General features: G+C 38.2%; 1 protein-coding gene across 3 annotated transcripts in view; it reads left to right on the forward strand.

Moving 5' to 3' along the window:
- ccdc178 (coiled-coil domain containing 178) overlaps nucleotides 1–22259 on the forward strand; it is a 39788-nt gene extending 17529 nt beyond the window's left edge. For 2 of the 3 annotated variants that reach the window (XM_074688003.1, XM_074688004.1), the window contains 18 exons: nucleotides 4498–4634; nucleotides 4737–4795; nucleotides 4894–4973; nucleotides 5336–5542; nucleotides 5671–5891; nucleotides 6657–6799; nucleotides 7353–7506; nucleotides 7603–7698; nucleotides 7919–8055; nucleotides 8171–8354; nucleotides 8485–8547; nucleotides 8839–8967; nucleotides 10333–10446; nucleotides 11584–11729; nucleotides 11940–12099; nucleotides 14993–15142; nucleotides 17952–18086; nucleotides 20401–22259. In XM_074688003.1, coding sequence (XP_074544104.1) covers nucleotides 4498–4634; nucleotides 4737–4795; nucleotides 4894–4973; nucleotides 5336–5542; nucleotides 5671–5891; nucleotides 6657–6799; nucleotides 7353–7506; nucleotides 7603–7698; nucleotides 7919–8055; nucleotides 8171–8354; nucleotides 8485–8547; nucleotides 8839–8967; nucleotides 10333–10446; nucleotides 11584–11729; nucleotides 11940–12099; nucleotides 14993–15142; nucleotides 17952–18086; nucleotides 20401–20529 — 2444 coding nt within the window. In that variant the 3' untranslated portion in view covers nucleotides 20530–22259. Of the gene's footprint in view, nucleotides 1–760; nucleotides 1234–4497; nucleotides 4635–4736; nucleotides 4796–4893; nucleotides 4974–5335; nucleotides 5543–5670; nucleotides 5892–6656; nucleotides 6800–7352; nucleotides 7507–7602; nucleotides 7699–7918; nucleotides 8056–8170; nucleotides 8355–8484; nucleotides 8548–8838; nucleotides 8968–10332; nucleotides 10447–11583; nucleotides 11730–11939; nucleotides 12100–14992; nucleotides 15143–17951; nucleotides 18087–20400 lie in introns of those variants that run through there. The other variant, XM_074688002.1, reaches the window with a different exon arrangement.
- The last annotated feature ends 1675 nt before the right edge of the window (nucleotides 22260–23934 follow it).

Raw genomic sequence — 23934 nt, forward strand, 5'->3', positions numbered from 1 at the left:
TCCACTTGTAGTGTGGAAGTGGTTTTTGAATCACTGAAGTTTTTGGATGAATGGCTTTTATCCAGTTAAGAAACATTTTGAAACAATTTTCCAAATACATAGAGATAGCAGTGCACCTTTTTGATAGCTTTTATTAGGGGTTGCAATAAAGAAAATAATAACTGATGGTAGTGGAATTTAGTGTCATGACAAGAAGTTGTATTTGCCAGCTCTTACTGAAAAAATATAGGATCTCTCCTGAATGAGTAGTTTTTTATTATTGCCCTATGGTATAAGGATAAGCAAGAGATACTGAAATGATAAACCGTAGCTTAACTGAAATTTTAGCAATGCTCCTTTGTGTGTTTATGGGGTCTCACTAAAATAACCTATTCTGATTATACTTTATAAACTGAAATTAATCAGAATCACTTTGCCTCCTCTCTTTGATTGCAGTCTTTCGTTTTAAAGAAATGAATAACATATCTCTGACTTTCTAACTTGCCTTTATAATATGTATTTAACTCTTTAACTTTTCACAGCATGTCTCAAACTCTAGATAACTTTCCCTTATAACGTGTACCTAACGAGAGTTGACAACACTACTTTTAGTGTTGCTAAACGAAAGCACAAACAGGTGCTGCTCTTGAACACAACTCACCCTCTCCGAGCGCAGCCCCTTGTTGCTTAGCAACCCCCGTCTAAGATTGACAGCAGCAACTTCAGTTTACTCACTTTACTCACTAACTTTGACAGGACAGCTGCAGTGTTGCTTCAGAAGGACAATGACAGAACAAAAGATAGCTGGCAGCCATGGTTGTGTTAATGCAAGTAAGTTGATAGCGAGCCTTTTTTTCGCTTTCACTTTCTGCCATGACAACGGCCCCCCACCTGCTCATTAATTAATCATTAGCTTAGTTAATTAACCGTTAACTTAACGTTAGCTAAGAGGGCAACATCCGGAGATGAGTGAGGGTATCAGTTGCACCTTTAGCCAACGTTAACGAACTTTTCCTGAAAGAGTAACAACAGCTTTCAAAAACTCCAATAACTAGCGTCAATCTGTAAAAAAACAGAAAGTTAACGTTTTGTATTTTCCCCAAAACATTTTACGACACATTTTTGAACGTGAAATTCTCGACGTTCAGGCGGAGGAGGCTGAACAGGTTTTAAAATTTCGGAAGGAAGTTTCAGTGATGCCAGACGTTGAACCGCTCAGATTCCCATCAAGGGAGGGACGACCAAATCAGCAAGGTGAGGGGAAAAAAGGGGGGGAACTATTATTCTTAATCCTTTTTACTCTAACGAATTGATGTATTGTCTGTTTAAATGTTTATAACCTTCCAGTGACAATTTTGTCTTATGTTGTCTTTTATTTATAAATTAATTTCATGACACGCCATTAAAAATATAAACAAGTGTGGTCACTGATGGTTCAGCGCACATTAGTCATGTTGTCAGTTATGCATTGCTTTCAACAGTGCTGTTTGAAGGAAGTGCCGCCGGAGTTTTGAACAGATGCATAAAATGATCGCAGAACCTGGTTGAGGTTTTCTGCGTAATAACTGTCAAAGTTTGTGAACATTTTCTTTTCAATTAGCCAGTCTTTAAACACACTCATGGCCCATGCCGTGTTCCATTTTGTATTAACTTCATGTTTGTCTTCCTCAATTTTGTCAATTTCCTTGTCATCTAATTCCTTGTGTCTTTTCACCTCTCTTTCTTTCTCTTCGCTGGTTTCCTCTCTTCTTCTTTTCTTTAGCGGGGACTGGTCAGCCATCAACCATGAATCCAATATTTCGTTTTCTCCAAATATATTAGAATTGATCTTGGAAAAATATTCAATTTTCGATGGGGCAACAGAAAACAACAGAAAATTAACAATGTCTTGCGGCAGGTATAAACGTCTTTTGGCAGATTTTTACGATATGACATGATTAGCCCAAGTCGTTCAGACGCGTCCTTAACACCAGTCTGCTATTCAGAAATAACAGACCATAGAATGTTGTAATTGACCAATCAGGATCGAGCATTTGACAATGCCTTGTAATAAGGTGGGGTATTGCATTCAACAACAAAAAAATGTTTTTCTCTGTTTTTACATGGTACCCATTTCATAAAACTAGGATTTTTTTATTTAATCATTATTTTTCTGTTGGGAAATGAGATCTTATTAATCAGGAATTTATTTATTTTTGATTTTCCTGTTCTAACGAGATATGTTCTCAGAAAACAGGATTAACATCACCATATGCATACTTATTTGGGCAACGTTTAGCTCCATTCATTCAAACCAATTAGTGTTCCATAAACAGTGAATTAAAACTCTAAGCAGCATAAAAATGTCTTTTTATTCTGTGTTCAATTTTCAGAATCAATACTACACCATGGAGTCAGTTCCTATTGAGTTCTGACTGTTACAGAGCAACTAGTATTTTGGAGCTAAGAGTGACGGCACTACTTGCTAACTGCTAAGTAAAGCATGTCAGTGATTTCAGCAGAGGGTCGCTAGTTAGCAGGGTCACACTCAACACTGTAACACAAGTGACTGTCAATATTCAAATGCTCCAATTAAACTGCCATCAGAAAGTTGGTTAAGACTGATGATTTCCAAGACATTTTCACTGAAATCATGGTCTGAATTCCCTGTTGCTATGCCAAAACCATAAAAGCTATCCAAAAATGGGCTGGACTGTGAGAGCCTCAAGACCCTGAGGAAGCTGTCAATGTTAGTTTTATGTCTGTAGAGCTAGAAATGTGGCCAGGACAGCAAGAAAAAAAATGGGTGCACACTTATCACTGAGAAACTCTCTTGAGACGTAACATGAGAATGGTGGGAGTTGGTATAGTTTGCCTTACAGTTGGTCCTTCTGTGATTAAGGCCTCTGTCCTTTTGATTTAGAAACCACTTTGACATAAGCAGAACAAAATTTCCTCCATTTTGATACTGGGTGGAAGTTTTTCCAGAGTATCCGGGTTATTTCTCCCACTCTGTAGTTTAAAAGTTAAAATGTCCTGAAAAGGGAAAATCATGAAACTTCTGCATTTCAGTTAAATGGGACCAAAATTGTGAAAAAAGTTAAATATCTCTGAAAGTTTTAGTGAAGCAAATGTGAAAAGTCATAGCAGCGTAGTCCTGAATGAGCTATATGCTTTGAAGTACTAACAGTTTAAATAGCAGTAGGAATGTATAGGAATATAACAAAAATCCTGTTTTTAAGAGATAGTTTTCTTGTAAAAACATATTGTTTTTTTGTTGTTTTTTCCAAGTAAGTGCAATATGCCAACGTACAAAAATGATATATGTCTCAAATTAATGTCTTTGGTGAAGTTAAAAAGAAACAATGTCCAGCCAAAAGTCCGTAATCTATGGTTCAGCTGCTCTTCAAAAATGATCGTACAGAATATAAACAAATGGATGTGAATAGTTAAATAATAGATGGGTTCAACTAACTGATACCACTGGAGAAGATGATTGGCTCTCAGTCTCACATGGGCCCACTCTGTGGCAATAATACACCCTGCCATTATGATTTAGAGCTTATTCAGCCCACTGATGACATATTGCCTTACCACCTTCTTACCCCACTTGGTTCTTTCACTGTGTATTATTCATCTAAACTGCTCAGCAACAGATGGCTTATATTTCGGGTCCCCCTGCAGTTTTTCCCTCAACTGTTCTCGTACTGGTCTGAGTCAGCTCAGAAGCAAGACATCTTTGTGACTAATCAAGCATCATGATAGGATAACTGTTATTTAAGGTGGTAATGTTCTGTAGTCTGTGATAGAGCATAAAGGGTCCATTTTATACCACTTAGAGTGGCCCTTTCTCCACAGGGACCTATCACCCAGACTTCATGCTGTGCCTAAAAATTATATTATATATGTCTACATATTTAGTTTAACATGTATGGAACTGTGAGGCAAAACTAAACATTCTGCATTTTATCAAAAGTATTATATCACAATATGTAGTCACTCAGACTTTGTATTAAAGTTTATTCCCCTTACATCACTTTAATTTTCAAAAGCTTTACATATTGAATTACCAAGGTAGGTTGAGATGCAAAGAAGCAAGGCTTTGTACCATAGTTGTCTCTGAAACATGTTACACAGATGTTTCTAGGAAAGATTGCAATCTGCACAACTGCTGATTTTTACTCTTTTTGTCAGCCAGATGGCATCCTTTCACCACTCAGGATTAGGCCCTCAGGTTTTTCCAGAGATGTTAAAATGAGTTGCATCTGCTTTATCACTGATGCTTCAAGTGCACTGCAAAGCCCATGAAGCCGAATCAAACATAAAGTTTTGAACCATAAAGCATCTTTCATAGCTAAAAAGTGTTGTAATTACTTTTTAAAATAAACCAAGTTGAGTGTTCTAGCACAAGTCTGGTGCCTTCAGATTTCAGTGTGCTATTCTGAAAACAATAGTGTTTTTTTCGTTATAAAATAATGATACACAAAGTTAAATATGATATCTTGGAATTACAGTTCTCAATATTTTGTATTTCCTCAGACCCAGCAGATCTACAAGCTGTGTGCACTGGTAGACGTCGCACTTGTGCTTTGCTCAACAGTCCCTCGCCGTATGTCAACACTGTCATGTGCCATGTCCAGGAGTTCAAGATGACAGTAGAAAAATGGTTTCAGCAGGTAAACTAATGTGAACAGACCTTTGAGAGAATGCAAAATACATAATAGATCCTAGTAACAAAAAAAATGCACTTCAAATGTTTTCTTCCTGTCTTGTTCCAGTCTGGAAGATATCAACCACAGATCGATCGGGACAAGCATCAACACGGCAAAACTTTAGGGTGACAGCTTCTATTGTTTTCATATCCAGTTTACTTTGATCATACACAGAGAAATCTAAGATATGACAGATATGTTAAAGTCCTTTTGCATTTAACAGATTTCAATCCAGAGACTCGGACACTGAATCAGTGATGTCCACAGAGTTGTTTGTTGAAGGCATCGCAATCACTGCAAAAGGTGAACAGATTTTGATTTAACTAACAAAAATCATTTCTAGGACATTTTTTATATATTTGTGTTTGCAGTTTCAAAGCAAACACAGTCCCAAATGCACTTAGAGATTAAGAGCAGCCATTAAGTGTCTCTGATGGAATTCCTTAGAGAAGATGTTAGTCAGTAATAGAGTGCAAGTGTCTCCATGATAACTTTGCACTAGTGGGTGTGCATATCTGCTTATAACATACAAAAAATCAGGTTGTACTTACTGTTCACTGATAGTGGTCAGGCTGTACTGAAATTGGTTTGCAAAAAAGTAACTCACCTGTTAATGTTAACGATAAAAGGCAGTGCACAATAATTTAAGGTATTTGATCCTTCAGAAGGATGTCCATTAGCACCGCCACTACTGAAGAAAATAAATGACGTCCTTGGAGAGGTTGTGTATCTGACTGAGCGGCTAGAAGCTGATAGGCAATACGCAGAGGAAGCTATCAACAAAGAGAAGAGGAGAAAACGCTTTTTGGAGGACAAAGTGGACAGCATCTCACTGTGGAAGCAACAAGAGCATTCTTTTATAGTCCAGAAAGGTCGGTGCCAGAAATTAATGTTGTTGATTTTTTTCCCCCCTCCCCATGGACCTCTTTGTGTCAACATACTCTAAGGCAGATGTCATTCAAAGCATTGAATAAACATTTTAATTTCTTATTTTTTACAGAGCATGAAGCTTGTACCAGAGATATTGCTGAACTAAAGTGGCAACTAAAACAAAAAAGAGAAAAACTTGTCCAAGCCCAGGAGAAACTTTCGCACACTGAGTTGTTGAACCAGCGCTTACAGGAGGACATCAGCTTTGCCAAAAAACAAGTTCCCATCGTGAAAGAGAACATGGAGGTTCAGAGAGGCATCATAAATGAAATCAACATTGCACAAGCCGAGGTAACCTTGAATTTGATTTAAAGAGAGTATTCGTTTATTATTGAAGCCCAGAAAGGCTGGAGATGTGTATTTGCCAAGGATAGAGATGAGAGCTATATTTTATTTGTTTGATGGATAATAAATTTGTATTTTGTCAGTAGCGTCAGTATAAAAAATGTTGTTGATGTGCTTTTCCCGTTGGATGTGGTGCAGAGCTCACTAAACCACATTCTTGTACATTTTATACATCAACAAGTCACCTTCATGAAATAACAGACTTGTTCTGTCTCTCCCGCTCCCCCGCTCTTTTCTAACTCAGTTTTAATCCATAAGTAGTATGGCACCAGGGATTACAGTGTTTTTGGTCTATTGGTTCAGTGTTCATCCAACACTTTGGTCCAGAGTGAAATCATTTTAGCAATTGACTGGATTGCCATGAAATTTGGTCCAGACATTCAAAGTCCCCAGAGGATGAATCCTAATACTTTTTTTTAATTCCTTGACTTTTCATTTAGCTTTTCTCCCAGTTAATTTCTTTTGTCTAGGACCAGATATATCCAAATACAACGACTATGGTCATCCTTAGCCCTACTAGTATCTTCATTCAAATACTGCACAACGACGAGTACAGTCGATTGATGGGTGAGAGACAGAAGGGTCACAAGCAACTGGTCAACTCTGATTTTAAATGTAGCTGTAGGGTTGCCACATGGCTTAAATCACATTTATGAAATTTACCATAGATAACAACTGATTTAAACTTTTTCTTTCCTTTTTTTTCTTTAGGCTGATGAGGTTCGCTCAAAATTACAGAGTGAGCTCATGCAGGTAAAGAAGGAGTTAAAAAAGATGCAGCTGGAAGCCAAATATGAAAAGAGATCAATGGATCACAAGCTGTCGTCGATGGAGAATCAGCTGGCTAATAAATTGTGGGTCTATCAGAACTCAAGTGGAAATAAAATAAGTTCAGCATTATCGTCGTACAGCCAATAATGAAGACATGTATTGTCACTGATGTTTACCTTAACAATTATTGCTTCAGTCCATCAGTTATTTGCATTACCGTCCTCATTAATTTCCTTCATTTGTTCAGTTATGTCTCAGGGACACTTACTGCCACAGATTGAATCACCTGATTAAGATAGAGTATCTTCCCTTATACAAAATTGACAAAATCGGTCAAAATAACCACCGTCATTAAGAGTTTATGTTTAAGTCCTCTGTTTTGTCAGAAATTATAATTAAAAACCTGATGATTGCCATGGAGGACACAAGACTGCAAGACATTTCTTTTCAGTTTTAGCTTTACAGTTACCATCATCTATCAAAGAATTTCTTGAAATTCCAAAAGCATGTCTTAATTTAACCTAATATGACAGTATCTTGTATTTGATTTTCCTTACATTCCTTAACCCTCATAAGCACTGAATTCAAAGCAAAAATTTAATCATTAAACTTCATGACAAATTCTGTTCCTTTTAGGAAAGAGTTAGAATCACTGAAAATGGTGGAAAATGGTCTAAATGCTGAAATAGCGGATGCTAAAACGGTGGTTGCCTCTACAGAGGATAGGTGTGCAGCCATAGCACAGCGTAGTTCTGACATGATGGAGCTGGAGAAAGCTGAAAAAGACAGGGTAACTGAAGTCCTCCATATTTCATTTTTCAAAGTTTAAAAACAGTCTGAACAGTTTGAAAAAGCTGTGAATTAAACCCTTTTCTCTCCTGAACAGATTGTGGAATTGAAATGTCAAATTGAGGAAAAAATGCTGAGGAATAAGAAATTAAAAGACAAACTAATTTCCCGGCAGGAACACATTGAGAAAACAGTGCGTATTGTCAGTATTTTTGCCTTTTAATGTTGGTGCTGCTTTGGCTACTTAAGTGTGTCTGGATAGTTCATTGGGTAGTGCACGGCTCATAACTGCCAGACGATGATTGGACTCTCACTGAAGTTATGCATGCTAATAATGTTTGAATTCATGTCTCTGTAAGGTGTTTTGCATGTGCATCCACGCTGTTGCACACTATATGTTATGTTATCCACAGAGACTCAGTGGGGAAGCAGAGGTTTCTCGCATAGAAGAGCAGCTCCGTTCAAAACGTAATGCTCTTTCTGCTCTCCATAAAAAAAACTTGGGATTTGAACAGGACATAGAAGACTACAAGAGGAAACTTACAGAGAGGTATCAAATTTAAAGAAATTAAAAGAAAGATAACATATCCTTTATTTACATATGAAGTATGCCACTAATGTGTGTTTACTGTCATTTCTTTATGTGTGTGATATTCTTTTCTCAGTGAGAGAGCTGTGAGACAGATGCATGAGGAGAGAAAACAGATGCTCCAGAAAATCATTGACAATGACGGGCAGTGGGAAAAGGCCAAGGAGGAAATGACCCAAGTTGAAGCCCAGCACAGTGTCACCCTGACTGAACTGCAAGAGCAAGAGCAGCTCACCTTCATGGAAGAGCAGAAGGCCAGGGTCAGTGACAACATATATGTGCATGTTCTGTTTGCATGTTCTATACTGCATGGGTCACAGTTTGTGAGGAAAAAGTGAGGTGCCTGATGTTCCCTCCAGTGTTATTAAGTTCTTGCTTTATGCTCTGCAGAAACACATCGAGAATCTTAGGGAAGATCTGATTGGGCAGATGGCTACCCGGGAGCTACTGAAGGTAAAGTTATGAGACTGAATACATTTTAGTCAAAGGAGCAGAAACATGAGAGCAGCAAAGACTGTTTCATGAAAACAGTCTTTTGTAGATTTTTCTGCAGAAATGTTTTACTGACAGATATATTCATGTGTACTTGATGATGAGGGGCAGTTTTTCAGTGCACATGAAATATTTTGAAAAGTTAGTTTTGAATAGACTGCTGTATTAAATTGTTTCATGTGTTTTCACACTGATGATAAAAAGAAATCTTTTTTACATTTTTTGTAATTTATGTACTGTCTTTTACATCAGGCTCAATGTGCACATTTAAATGAAGAACTGTCACGACACCAAAGGAACTCAGCACTGACAAATCAAAAACTTCAGAAAAATTTTGAAGATGCTTCCACAGCAAAGAAGACTCTGGAAACAAAGATCAAGGTAACAGAAAAGTGTAACAGTGATTAGGAAAGCGGTGATACATCAGTTCAACTTTGGCACTGAGCAATATTTACCGACCTTGGCCCTCTGACAAATGACGAGCCATTTGTCATCATGTAAATCGTGAATATCATGGGAAGTTCAATATTTTACATCAGTTATTTAAGAAAGTCAAAATGTGATATATTTTTAACTCATGCGTAAAATTAAATATTTTAGGCATTTTCTGTTTTATATTACATTATAAGACCCTCGGCTAAAAAATGTAAAAAAAATACCTTTCTCTTAGTATTAGAATATTTCATTCATTTCATGAAACCAAATAAATTAATGATAATAATAATAATTTTATTATTTGTATAGCACTTTTAAAAACAAAGTTTACAAAGTGCTTTACAAGAATTCAGCACAAAATAAAACACAAAGAAACAAACAATGAGCACAATAAAATAAAAACAAAAAGCACAGTTTAAAATAAGACTAACAGAGAGAGACAGTGTAAAAGGACATGGGGTCCATAATTTATAGTACTTAATAGAAACCCAGACAATACAAGAACCATGCAGCCTAAAAAGAGACCATGAGGACCAAAAATAAAAAACATAAAATCAGCAAGAATAGGAAACGCAATTAAATAAATAAATAAAAACACATAATAGTATCAATAAATTAACGAAAAGGAGTAAAAGAAGGTAAAGAAAAACAATGCTTTGTTACTCTGTATAGTTAAGGAAAGTGAAGAAGATGGTAAAAAGTGTGATAGGAAAAGATGCATAAGCAACATGAATGAACCAGGCCTTGTGAAGATTGTTGTGAAAAGTTGATTTAAGAACCTGTGATAGCTGCACAGGGAGTGGGCCAAGCCTGGTGTCAATGCAGTGAGAACAACCACGCACAGACGGCTTCAGAATGATTTGGAGTGCCTGTTATCTGCAGGTTTTGGTTCTTTGTTTTTATCAAATCCATGACAACAGCTGACTACCAGGAGATTGTAAGAGCACTTTGTGCTTTCATCTGCTGACAAGTTTTTTTGAAGATGCTGAGTCCCTTATCCAGCAGGACTTACCACCTTCCAAATCTCGTACCAAATAATACCAAATATACAACTCTGTAAAACGGATTCAGTTGCAATTTAGAAGGGACTTAAAAGAAGGGACTAGGTAAGACCACTGGCAACAGTACAAACAAATCAAATCTCATAGCTCACTCAAAGAAACCCAGAATAGTTACATTGTAGTATTGGAAATAAACAGGATTATTTAAGTTGTTATTGTAAACATTGGTACCAGCCCTGACTTTCACAATCTGTGCATCTCTTCATAAAAGTTTTAAGTGACATAGTTGACTTAACTTTTGTTCATGTAGAAATTAAGGGAACTGGTGGAAAACTCTGAAAGAAGTGAGTGTGAGCACAAGAACACATTAATCAGACTTGACAAGGAGAGGAAACTCAGACGTGACCAACTGAAAGCTGCTCAGGTAAGAAAAGAAAACTTAAGGGTTAACTGAAGTGACTTTTTTGATATTCAAGAACAGAGTCCAGTATGCTTTGTTTAGAGGCAGCCAGTGATTGCAAAAAATGATATATTTTTCGAAGCAATTAAAGGTGCTGTGAGGAGGATCTGTTTTAATTGGACTGCCCTGCCACCTTCTGGCCCGGAGTCTCTCACACACTATCATAAATTACTTCTGGTGAGATATGTGTTTGTTTTGGAATTAAATGGAGATTGGATCAAAACAAATTTTCCTTGTTCAAGACAACTCTTTACTGGATACAATGCATCAAGGACATTTATCAATACAGTTACGTAGCTAAGCTATGGTTTGAAATGTAACATCAAGCAAACATTGTAGCAGCCGGCTATAGGTGTGCTATCGGTTGCCCGGTTATCTGACGAATCTGTAGGTTGATGTGAGAAGTAAACACTGCCTGTCTGTAGTTTGGTAACTGTTTATATTTTGTGCAGCTGGCAGCCTGGTGCTCTAAGACGTGTCCGTAATGTGTGATGTTAGTGAATCCTGATCATGTCCTGCCAGCGCTTCTTTTCCAAGTACAGCTAATGTAATTAAGCTCTTATATTGATAGACTCTCAAGTTTGAACAGACAAATGCAGAATAACTGCTCCATGTAGGTTGGAATAAACATTTTTAGAAATAGTTTAGCCCCTGTGTTAGCCTTTAGCCCATGCTCTATCACTCACCTATTCATCTTTCTTCTGCTCTTCTGTCCTTTTTCTCTCTGACAGTTAGGCTCCAGTGTCCGTCGTCACTATGAAATTAATCACAAACCTCGTTTCCAGCTGAGAAAAACCCAAATCTCTTTTCTCACTACTAATCTTTGTCAGCTGGCATGGTGTTGTCATAGAGACTTGGACGTGCCGTAAATTAATCTGGTCCTGCTCGACCCAATTGGGAAGCTCAGAAGTAGCATTTCGAAATAACCTGTAACCTGTAATATTGGTGCTGACAATCTCATTTTAAAGCGTGTGTTACAATCAGATATATCTAGAAAGGAGACTTTTGTAAGATCACTTAGAAACTCCTCACAGTCCCTTTAAGTTACATCCCTTTAGTTTTCCCTTTTTTTCCTAATTAAATGCATCGATTTTTCCACAGGATACACACACTGCCACTTTGAAGAGATATGATAACACCCTCAACAGGATCAGTGACCTCACAAAAAAGTGTGAACAATACCAAGATGTTTCTGTTAAAATGGAAAGCACAGCGGAAAGTTTGCAAGAAGATATAGAAGAACTTCAGTAAGTTGGTCATGGATTAGAATACACCATAATATTGAAGAAACATCTTTGATTATATTGTATTAGGATAATAAACAATAATAATTTTAATGAAGGGATTATCAAAGTTATGTTTTTGTTTAAGACAGCTCTTCGTGGTAATCATACGTTTACCATGTCCAAATACATTTTTAGAATATTAATGTTGTTGTGTTTGATTCCTCCCACCAGAAGTGTTTTTGATGTGGTGGAATTCAAAAACAAATCAGCTGCTCTCATAATGAGCAATTTGCAGTCTGCTATTAATAACTGCCAACAACGAACACAGCGATTCATGCAGACACACTCCGCTCACGTTACAGCAAGAAAAGAAGTAATGGATGACAAGAAGGTAACACAGTGTTATTCAGTATAACTCTCTGTAAATACATGGCTTTTTGTTATGTCAAGTAATGTGAGACAAGCTGTTGAAAAAAACATCTCATTGTTTATTTGTTTGTGGATTAGTGTCAGCACATTGCTTGTCACAATACTTCCCTTAAGATGCAGAGAAAAGAGCTGCGTGCAATTAAAATTACAAGCCATGGTCAATCTTGTTTAAGTGCTTCCCCACAAATGACAACTCACTGTTGTTGTAGTCTTTTGTCTGGACAAGTTTGATGATGCATGTCATTGTGAGATTCAGTGCACATTTTGTTACCTGTAGGCCAACATTTTACATAGCAATTTCACTGTAAGCACCCAGTTTAGAACATCAAATAAGCATTTAATGTCTGGAGTTTTCATAACAATGTCAGAAATAGTCTCCAGTAGAAAGACAAGCATACTGTGCACAAAATGGCATGTGTTTGAACTCTCTTTTGTGAGAGAAACCCCTATTTATTGTAAGGTTTTCATCTGCAGGATTATCAGCCCCAGCCAGAGCCTCTTTGCTGATGGGGGTTTCACATGGCTTATCTAATGTGAAATCGCCATGTGGTATATAGTTTCATTAAACGGTGATCAAGAATGCATTAGTTCAAAACAAGAAAAGGCAATGGAGCTTAAGCCGCCATGCATCCAAGTGCAGCAACTTTAAAGAAGTTGTTGGCGTGAGACAATTTAAGAATTAGAAGTCTTCCTCATAGACACAACTCCCATTAGCCAGATAAAAGTTAGTCATGCAAAGAGGGGTTTAGTCTTTTCACTCGACGAAATAAGATGATATAACAACAATACTCCTCACCAAATAAAAAGATCACAGAGAGTGAAGCTGTAAGGAAATTGGTCACTTTAATCGTTGCAACCAATATAAAGCACACATAATGTCTGCATTAGCATAAGCATTCTGTGCACCCAGAAATCACAGTGCATGAAGCAGAATGGTTAGACACATCCAAATATTCTTATAGAGGAGATTTCTTCTAAAAATGCTGACCAAATACTCTCTTCTTATGAGCTCCTGTAAGTTTACAGCCCCTCTTTTATATTAGAGACTAATGCGGGTCAATATAACTAAAAACCTATAAATGTGAATGTGGCTGCATCGAATAAAACCTATGAAGTATTATTCCCCTATCTACTAATACTGTGTGTATCAACTTAAAATAGGTTAACATGTCTCATCAGGGGTACTCTGTCTTGTACATATGTACACCTGAAAAAGCGTTTCATCCTTCATACATGCACTTTTTTTATTTGATCAGGGCCTGTCGTATGGTGAGCACAAAGTAAACAATGCAAACTGCCGACGCTATCAGTTTCTTATGGGCAATGAAGTGTAATTTGTTCCATTTACACTTCACAACAGCATCAGATGGGCTTTGTCAGTGCTGCATGGAGTAATTAAACCTGAAATCAATAGCAGGCATTTGTCATGTTTACAGCCCCTCTTTCTGCTGGGTTAAACTCATCACTTTAGTGCTGTTCTGTTTTACTGCAGAGACACACTTCATTATGTCTGCAGGTAGAGTTGAGATATTCACCAGCCACATATCCCGCACTTGGGAAACATTGTTCACATGAAAAGGGGACATGCAGAGAGACACATATTCAATTTGATTTATTGTCTTGATTCACTAGGAAAGTGTCTGATGTTGTTTGCCTGCCATTCATGTTACCTTCATTCACAGCACAAATATAGAGTGCGCTATGTACGCACACATTGGAGAACGGTGATGCAACTGATGAATTTTCTTAGTCGTCTGTATGGTGTTTCACCTTTCACTGCAAGAATCTTTAGCTGGCTATTCCTATATGGCTGATTGTGAGTCATGAAAACATTGATCTAATTGATCATTGGGTTCGTGTCTGGTCTCAACTATTGCTTCCCAATTGCTGAAGTATTAGTAGAACAGTCATCATACTAATGCTGAGTGCTTATAACAGAATTAATACTGAGGAATGAGGGGTTCCTAACAATACAACATGCTCACTGTAGTAGAGACAGGAAGGTATACACAAATAAATTACACCCGACTGGAGTCAGAGCCAATACTAACTTTATTGATCTGATTGAGAATTGATTACTATAAGATTGAGCTACATTAAATAAGCTTTGTTTCCATTGTAGTTATTGGCACACAATCAACAATGACCTCATGTTTCTTGACACAAAGCTGTTATTCTTCCTGTTAGCTTTGTACAAGCCAATATTTGAGTTCAGGAATGACATAAGTGGTCAGATGGTCTGGAATGATGTTGATGGATAAGTATTGTGAGAAAAAGCAGTTGGTTCAGTTTCTTATAATGTAGAGACAAGGTTTGTCAAAGTAATAGTTATAACATTGTATAGAAGCCATGTATGAAGTAAAAGCTTGCTTTTTATAGTTCAGGGTTTTATGGTATGATGTTGTATATAAATTGTGGTGATAATTTGTTGGTCAGGTATGTAGCTTAACTTGGGGAACACGTTGATTGGTTTATGGTTGATTGTATGTGAGGGGGCGGAGGTGTAACATGATTTCCTTTTTGAAGTCACCTGCCACCTTTTGCTTGGCATGGACGACAGAGAGAGGGTGAGCTGGGTTGCTGTATTTTTTGTTGACCACTATACTATTTATCACGTTGCCATCAGTTTGTCATCAGTTTATCATTAATTTCATTAATAAAAATTTAGACAATTTGGGGGGGATTTAAGTGATTTTTTTTATCTGACACTTTACTAGGCCCATCCTCAGCCTCTGGTCAACTTCTTTGTTCTTTGAAGGCACTATATATGGGTTAACTGATCTTTTTGTGTTAATTTAATCGCTTGTGTGAACACATTATTTACATTTCTTTAACCATATTTTATGTGTGAACAGGAAGCATTAAAAATTGCCCTGAAGGAGAACCAACAACTAGCAAGCGAGTACGAAGAGCTTCAGAGGATCCTAATAGAGGCTAAAAAGAAAGCGGCTTCTGCACTCGCTGAGAAAAATCACGAACACGAAACGTTTCATGACTACATACAGGTAAAGTTTACTTGTTTATAATCTTGTGTTATACATAACTTACTACCCCTTTCCTTTTTTATCTTGCCCTGTGACTTTGAATTTCCTCTGCTATGTTTTGTTTCCTCGTGTTCTAACCCATGCTGTCTAAAGCTCCTCTTTGCATGGGCAGCCTTTAGAGCAGGTTTTAGTTTTGCAACCAGTGAGGAGGTTACTGCAGCAATCTAATAATGATGAGATAACTTGAGTGGAGGAGGATGATGGATGTGACATAATGTAATGATAGCACTGTGGTTTTGCCACCAAAGGGAGTATAGAGAGAGGTTGATGGTACATGTAAACACTATACCCACGTTTCCTTGATTATAGTTTTGTAAGGTGGTCAGAGGTGACACACTTTATTATCAACTGTGTCGTGAATGTGCCTCTGCTCATGGCAGCTTACACACCATTAGTTAGGGATCAGCAGAAAACACAGGTTCAGATCAGGCACAAAAAAATAATCTGCATTTTGTACCAAAATATCAACAGCAGTCTTGACTAGTTGAGAGAGACAACACAGCAGCATTTAACTGTTTAATCTTTATAGTTTTTGACACTGTTTAACCCGAATAGAATCACACATGACAAGCATAACACCAGGGAGAAGCCACACTGCTCCTGCAATAAAAAATACATATTATTTGTTCCAAAAATGACTAATACCTTTACTTGAGCAATTCCTCATCTAACTGCATGAATGTTATCAAGTGAAAAATGCATGCAAAAATAAAATCCTGTGGACAGGATTTTCCACGCTCATGATCAAAGCCTGATTTTCTTTTACTCCGGATTCAGCCTTCACCATTTTTGTTTGTTTCAACTCTACACTTCTACAACAGCAGCCTCTCGGCAAGTGTTTTGTGCCTGAATTTAGTTTTTTGTAACAAGCTTATGATCAAAAGTGTTTCTGAAATGTAGATTCAGGCCTTTCACATTTAATCTGATTTATACAGGAGCATTCAAGCCCTCTTCTTTTCTGCTTTTAAATTTACAATTATCTTTCATAATGCCTGTTTTTATGTACCAGATGCCCTTCATTTTCTCTAACTAGAGGCAAGAAGGTAGATGTGTCATCAGTATCATTGCAGACATCACAACATTAGTTCATGTGTATGAAATGCCTCAGATTTGGTATGTGCTTGTGGTCTCTTTTGATACATTCAGTTAAGGAACATGATGAAAACTATCACTTTAGTATCCTTATATTGAAGTAGGATCTTTTCAGAACATAATCCTAAAGGATTGCATATTTTCAAGCAACAAGTTTAAAAAAAAAAACGTTTTTTTATCATAGGACATGACATAACCATAACAAAACTGGCGATAGAAGGCCTTCACTATAAACTGCAATTACACTACAAGCATCTATCATCAAATACTGAGCGTGGATATGTGATTTTGATCTTGATCTAATCCATATTTGCTTGTAACATGTTGTAAAACAGATAATGTCTTTACCATTCCTAGATATTGTCAGTGTTGCTTATTTACCTTAGGTGAAGATTAAACAACTACATGTGATAGAAATAACTTGAATATCTGATCACCACTTACAATCTACTTTTATTTTGATGCATCAGTTAATAGGTACAAACTAACACCCATCATTATTCTTCTATAAAAGCAGAATCCTGGAGTTTTGGTAACCTGAATGTGCAAGAATTTTTTTTCTTCATATTTCACATATTTTTGGCATAAAAGGCATAAAAATAGCTCACAAAACAGCTCCAACCTACCTTTAATTCAGGTAAATGATATTTTTTTTAAGTAAATGGCCACCCAAATTAATAGATGCTCTCTTTTGTCATGTACACAGACTTTCTGTTTTAGAAGTGAAAGAAAATATGTGTACTGATAAGTTGTGTATATTGATTTTTTTAATGCAGACACCATATCAACTGTCTCTTACCAGAGGTGTATTTTTTTCATAAAAGATGCAGTCATGTTGAATGTTTAACATGAGGAGATTACTTAATCAAAATCTAACAAGTATAACTATTTAAAAAAAAGTCATGCTACCATTCATAAATGAAAAGTATTAATTAGCTTCAGAGTGCACTTGCCAGTATGTGCCTCTTGTAAAAGCCCTCTATATTGTACTGTACATGAAAGCATTGCTTTGTTTATGTGGAGGCTTTCAGCTCTTAGTTTTAACAGGGTACACCATAAAGAGCATTCTTGTTATTGTCTTTCCTTCAGGAGCTGATGACTGAGCTAATTCGCTTTAGTTTTCAATGCACTGGGGAACACATTGCCAAGCAATGATAAGCTTTGTAGGAAGAGTAGAGAGATGGAGGGGGGAAGAAAAGCAATGGCATCTATCAGAATTTAAACCTCTTTGCTTGAAACTGTGTTCAAATAATAAAGCAAGCAGCATGTCTTTCCGAGAGACTAGGAATAATTTCTGGTTTCAGTGGGGGGTTCATGACTCTGTGTGTATGTGTAAAATATGTCTTGAGGGGATTGGTATAAAGTTAAACTGGGTGAAGTAGAAATATTTTACTCATCAGCTTTGCAGTCACAGAGTTTGCCTCGGCTAGAACAAAACTGCTGAAGCATTTAGAGAAAATTAACCCCCCATCCTGGCAGCCAGATGTGACTGGATTCTGATGAGTGCACACGAGTGGGCAGAGAAACCAAGAGACTGTGAAATTCCTGTCAGGCCCGTGTACTGCAGAATGGGCTATTGACTGCTTTCTCTATTCCCCTCCATCATTCTTCTTGAACACTGCCATTAATTTCCTCTCCTGCCTTACCAATTCCTTTTCTCTGCCTTCTCTCCCTCTAGCTCTCTTTGTTGCAGAAGAGGATGCACAAAGATATGGTGGAATACTTCAAACAACGCAGCCTCTACAGCCAGGCTGAACTGGACCGGTGCCAGGCTCTTTCTCAAGAGACCGACCAGAAAATAAAAACAGCCCAGGTATTTGAACAAATAAATGTAAAACAGGCAGGGAACTTCAGAAATGTCCCTATTCATTTAAGTGGTAAATCCCTTTATTCAACTTTTATCCCAGTCTAGGTATTCTACCGGATGTAAGCGTATTCTTTTCCATACTACAGTAACTCCATGTTATGCTTGGCATTGTTTGAGCCTCATCCGGCTAGTCGGTTTCCTTGTGTCTTCTTTGCCAAGCAAGGGCAGCCAGGCAAACATCCACCAAGGCTTTGTGCCTCACTGCTATGGCGGAGTTAAAGACACCACTCTTACATTACAGTCTATACATTCACTCATCAGATCACAGACTCGTGTGATGGATGATGTGTCTGTGAGAGTGCCTATGCAGTGACTCCATGTCTGAAGCTAACTCTGCCTCTCCAGATAACTCTATACACACAACACACCGTGCCTGCACGCAATGCACTGACATTTTGAACCTGTTTAGCAGGGGCATGTGTGACTTTTACAGCTATTTCAGGGAGGGTTTTGGTCACATGGAGGATATCTGTTTTACAGACTCTCTTTGTGAACAGTAACCCGCTCTCTGTCTTGCAGAAGAGTAGCAGCATGTCCTGCAAGGTTGAGAAGTAAGGATCTTCATTTAGAGGATAATCGGTGTCTAATCTGTGCTGTGATGTGAGATGAGGTCAAAGCGGACAGAAAGACAGTGATGAATCTTTATGAAATATCCTGTCCAGCATTACCATAGAGCCAGGTAGCATGAGACCATGCAAGGAATTAGTCCCTGAATACTTCCTTTAAATTCACCAATTATGTTTTGGGGTCATAAAATATATTTAGATTATGTTGATTTACTTTAAAGCTACTAAAAATCTAATTCCTCCTTGTCACAAACATCTCTCAAAGAATAACTTATCCTCTGATTAGATTAAAGGTTTCCATGGGATAACCAAGTGAAAATACTATTAAGTGGTTTCCCTCTCAGTTCCTCCTCCTCTGACTGCTGACATGTTTTTTTGATGGTTTTGCTCCAGACATTACAGGGAGCAGCCATGTCTCACTGGCCCAGCCTGAAAAGGCCCCAGCAGATCACAGCTCAAGGCAGGGAGGAGTAGGGCACAGGGGGAGGAGCTATCAGAGAGCCGCAGAGTGTGAAGGACAAAAGAGCTGGTGTATTCAAGCGCACCACACCGTCACCCGTCACAGCTCAGCACAGGGTCCATCAGAGCAGGCAGCACTCACTTTAAACAGGCTCCTCGTGAACAGTCCAGCTCAGGGTCTCTCCTCCAAAACGTACACATGTAGAAAAACCATATGAAAAAAGAGAAATACTACAAAGTTTATGGGCAGGAATAAACACAGAGTCTACACTGTTCCCTAAAAACTCTCCTGTTTATAATCCTCAAATAATAACAGTGTGAAGACACAAATGTATTTCAGTGGTGAAGCAGTTAACACAGAGGTGTACCAATAGATGATGCACATGATAAACAGATTACCAGAACTGTTGCAGCTTTGAAAGAAACTGTTGACATCAAAGGAATAACTGATAGCAGTTGTGACTGGAGTTTTAGCAGGCTGAATCCAGACGAGGCCTATAGTAATCCATCATGTCCACTTAACCCCACAAGCAGAACATAAGAGAGGTCAGGTTAGCGCTTTCACGGCTACAGCGTGCTTGATTCAGAGGCAAAACGGCATCTTGCTTAAAAGTAGCTTGAGGGGGAGGCAGGCCGGGGAACCCTGGGGTGGATGGGAGTGGGTGGTGGTGGTGGTGGTGGTGGTGGTGGTGGTGGAGGGAGTGGGAGTGGGGGGCGGCGGGCTGTCATCCTGTTACACTCCTGCCAGAACTGGCAGTTCAGCTTTGTGTTCTGCAGTTTACACTAGGGATGGCATAATTGACAATGGCTAACAGCGGAGAGCAGTGCAGAGCCTTGTTGAATGGCCAGTAATGATTGGAGCAGACGCCCACTGCCCCAGTCCCGGGGGACAGTAATCCAAGATCCTGTTGCTGATATAATTGTTAGTCAGAGAATTTCTGCATGGCTAGGCCGGTTCAGATTCCCAAGCTGGTTGACAGTGCCAGGCAGTTTAATAGAAAAACTGGATGCTGAGGTTTTTAAAACAGAGGAGCACTGAACCTGGACGCGGTTCACCAGGAGCCTCTTGTTCTCATTCCTCTCAAAAATAAGAACAGGATGGTAACTTTACTCTCACAACTGTAGATCCACCGTCATCTGCGTGCGGGATGCACAAGTTTGAATCACTCTTTGTGCATAAAACAGCATTTACTTAAGTCGCTGTTTAATTTATTCTCTGTCCTTTATTCAAACAGGAAAAGGTGTTGGAAAACATTCAGCTCATCTATGCATTCCTGCAATCCTTGACAGATGACTCTACTACTACCAACGATGGTGGGATGAACAAACAAGCCTGTCCAGATGCAGCTGGATGGAATGAGTAGATCCTTCAGTTCAAACAGCAGTGTAATTGGACATTCACCTGTACCAGACAACTTACTTACCCTAGCACGCTTCACTATCCCCCCCTCTTTACTTGCAGCAAATCCATAACAATGAAACAGGTGACTTTCATGCTGCTGTCAGGACTGATCTAATTTTAGCTGGGTGAATGATTGCAATTGGCTTTGCCTCATCAGATAATTAATCTATGTCACCATTAATTGGAAAAGAGAATAATTACAGGCAGTGTTGACAGAAATTCTACGCTTCTCCAGATTCCAAGATCTAATTACAACTAGTGAAACCCTGTGACCTTAACTAGCACTTAGTACACCTGGGCCACCTTGACCATGCCCATGTGAAGACCACTGTCTCATGAAAAACCCTGTTTTTGTTCCCACACTCTGCACTCCTTTTCCTTGCCTCACTCTCTGAAAGCTGTCTCCCTCAATCACTTTTCAATATTCAATCTTAATTTTGTGGAAGTTTAGCATTTTCAATGAGCTGGAGATGAATGATTAATGAATAAATTTAAATGCTTCATTTTGTCCATGGATCATTAGTTAAGTCCTTTGTGGGAAGGACCTGAGAAAGGAGTGAAAATTATTGAGACATTAGCCTGAAGCAATCCAGGGGTAAATAGTGTGCACAAAAGGATGTTGTGTGTGCACTATCCACTGGCTTTCTAAAGAAGCCTGGGGAAACACTGTTTTCAATTTGGAATCTTAACTGAATCACATTTAGTACTTGTAGAAAATTGATTTTTGTTTCAGCATGTTTCAAGAATGTCAAACTAATGGTACACACTAATGCTGGTGCCATATAGACGTTAAAAGTTAACTATAAGGGTTCCTGAATAAACAGTACTTTTGTAAATTGAGGTGACCTATTACACACAGACACAACCAAATTCTTTTGCAAGTCTATTTTTCGACTTTGTACAAATAGTTAGATTTCTTCTTGCAATTCTTGTGATTCCAAAATGATTTTTTTTAAACTGCTCCTTAAAAAGAAGCCACCGTTTCCTTCAGTGCAGTTGATAGAGATGCTGTTTGTCAATACATTAGATGCCTCTCTTATGAGTGGGGACAGAAGGGGGCAGTGTGAACACAACAACCTTAAAAAGACATACACGTCCAGCCCAGTACCTTAAACATCACCAGTGCATGCCATCTTTAAGTTAAGGATAATGTATACTTAGTTTAGATAGTTTTTTTAAAAAAAGAAGAAATTAATCTTTTGTCTCTTTTAGAAAAAAGTGCATTCTTAAACTTTTGATAGAGCTTTTCTTTGGTGCCTTTGAACTTCAATTAGCAAAAACATCATTTACAGTCAAAAACATGCCACCACAGTGACATCATCACTGCACCTTTACTTGACTCCTCACTAAACCATAATGCAACTTAATCTTTGAAGCCACTTCAAAGAGAAACGTGTGCAGTCCATCTTTTATTTTTTACTGACTTTAAGGCAATATTTCAAGTGACTGTGTCTCCCCACTACATCTGTCTGCTCCCTTTGTGTCTAATCAATCCCCTAAATAAATGAAAATGAGCCATGACTGGATGTATCACATTTATCTGCAGGTGTGCCTCTATGTGCACACACCTAAATGCTGCTGCTCTAAAGAGGGTGGACTGCGAAAGTGCTAATGGGGTTACTTGACAGCCGAGATGTATTTTCCTCTGTTAGATGTTTGTTTCAGTATGATGAGGATAAAATAAACAGTACCAGTTAGACTCCACTGTTGTGTTCTGTGATACCTCTAAGCTGCTTTTAAAGATTCTTCTGTGGAGTTTTGTTAAAAGGCAGATTTTTCAAGAGACATGTTTGGAAAATCTGATTTACAGGCAGCTTGATTCTCAATTTCCGCCTGGCGCCACCATGCAGACGATGGGCCCGTTTCATTTGGATTCACTTCAGCGGTTACTTCTGATCGCTGACGTGAAGCCAAGTGAATCAGAGCAACGTTCTGTCTTCCTGAAGCCAACCAAAATATTGTTTTGAGATCTTTTTAAAAACCAGGAAAATGGAGGTGTCCACTCAAGCCGGTGTTTCTTTGTACTGAAGCAAGTGGAGAGTTGAGCCATGGAGCTGATGAAGTCAAAGAAAGAATGTGAGTGGGGAGAGGTGCTACTGTGTCTAAAATATCAATGAGGGAGATGCTGCCAAGTTTTGGAGCACACAGGAGGAAACAGGTCCTCTGTTAACAAAGTGTAGACTAGGCAGCTCTGCACTCTTTCATATTGTAGCTGTTATCTTTAACCTCATAGAGCAGATAGTATTTGAGTTAAACTTGAAAACTTTAGTCAGTGCCTTTTCTTTATTCCCCACAGTATTTACACACAGCAGTAGGCTGTTAAAGTGTGTTTCTTTAAAGTTTAGGCGACCACAGCATCTGTCATTCAGTCATACTATACAGCCTAACCATACACTGGAACGCTGTGTGTTTGCCCAGGTGAGTCTTTAATGTGGAACTCTGCAGAAAACATGCCAAACAAACCCATCAGTATAACAATACGTGTTCCTCGTGTTTCCACACTCGTTTGGTTTCAAAGATATTTATCTTAACAGGATAATAATTTGTGAAAGTCTCTGACATTTGTGGCTAGCTAGCATGATAATAAATCCATGGCTTGGAACATTTTTTAGTTAATTAGAGTCAATCAATCCAAACTTTGCTCACTTACCGGTGTGAAACCGGAGTATAATGAGCAGAAATCAGCATGGTGATTGGAAAACACAAATTACAGCTGTTAAAGAGAAACTCATCCACTTTTCTTCTGTTGATGCCAGTGCCTGCTGCGAGGATTTAAAATTAGCATGGCATTCCTTTAATGGATGTTGGGGGAATGTGCTCCTCTATAATTAAAAAACCTGTTAATATCCTTGCTGGCTAAAATAAGAGGGGGTTAGTATGATTACATGACAACTCTTCAAATGGACATATTGGACGTCCAAATTAGTGCACCAAAAATATGTTATATGCCTTTCAGTTTTAACACAAAAAGTAATGTATTTCTCTCTTTTGTAAACATGCATACACCTTATTTACCTGACGGTGCTCGCATAAATGACATCCTATTTAAATGATATATTAGAAATGGTCTTTTCCTGTTTATGTGTATTATGAGAAAATGTAGAAACAGTACATAATGATGTGTGACCACATGAGTGAGGTGGTCAGCACTGCTGCTTCAGTGAGATTATGTGGCGTATTAATGAACTTCTGTGATATACACAGACTGTTTCAGCTGCTAAAGGCTGTGTATATCTTCATAGTCAGGGCTACATTCATATTAGACTTGACATATTCCGTGCACCTTACATTCATGGAGTAATGATGTGAGTAATAACCTAGTGGTGTTAACAGCAGCCTACAATAAGACCTTTATCTATGCTTTGAT

The sequence above is a fragment of the Halichoeres trimaculatus genome, unplaced genomic scaffold (assembly GCF_033239565.1).
Source record: "Halichoeres trimaculatus isolate MK-OKI-2021-1 unplaced genomic scaffold, fHalTri1.1 fHalTri1_scaffold_15, whole genome shotgun sequence".
NCBI lineage: Eukaryota > Metazoa > Chordata > Actinopteri > Labriformes > Labridae > Halichoeres > Halichoeres trimaculatus.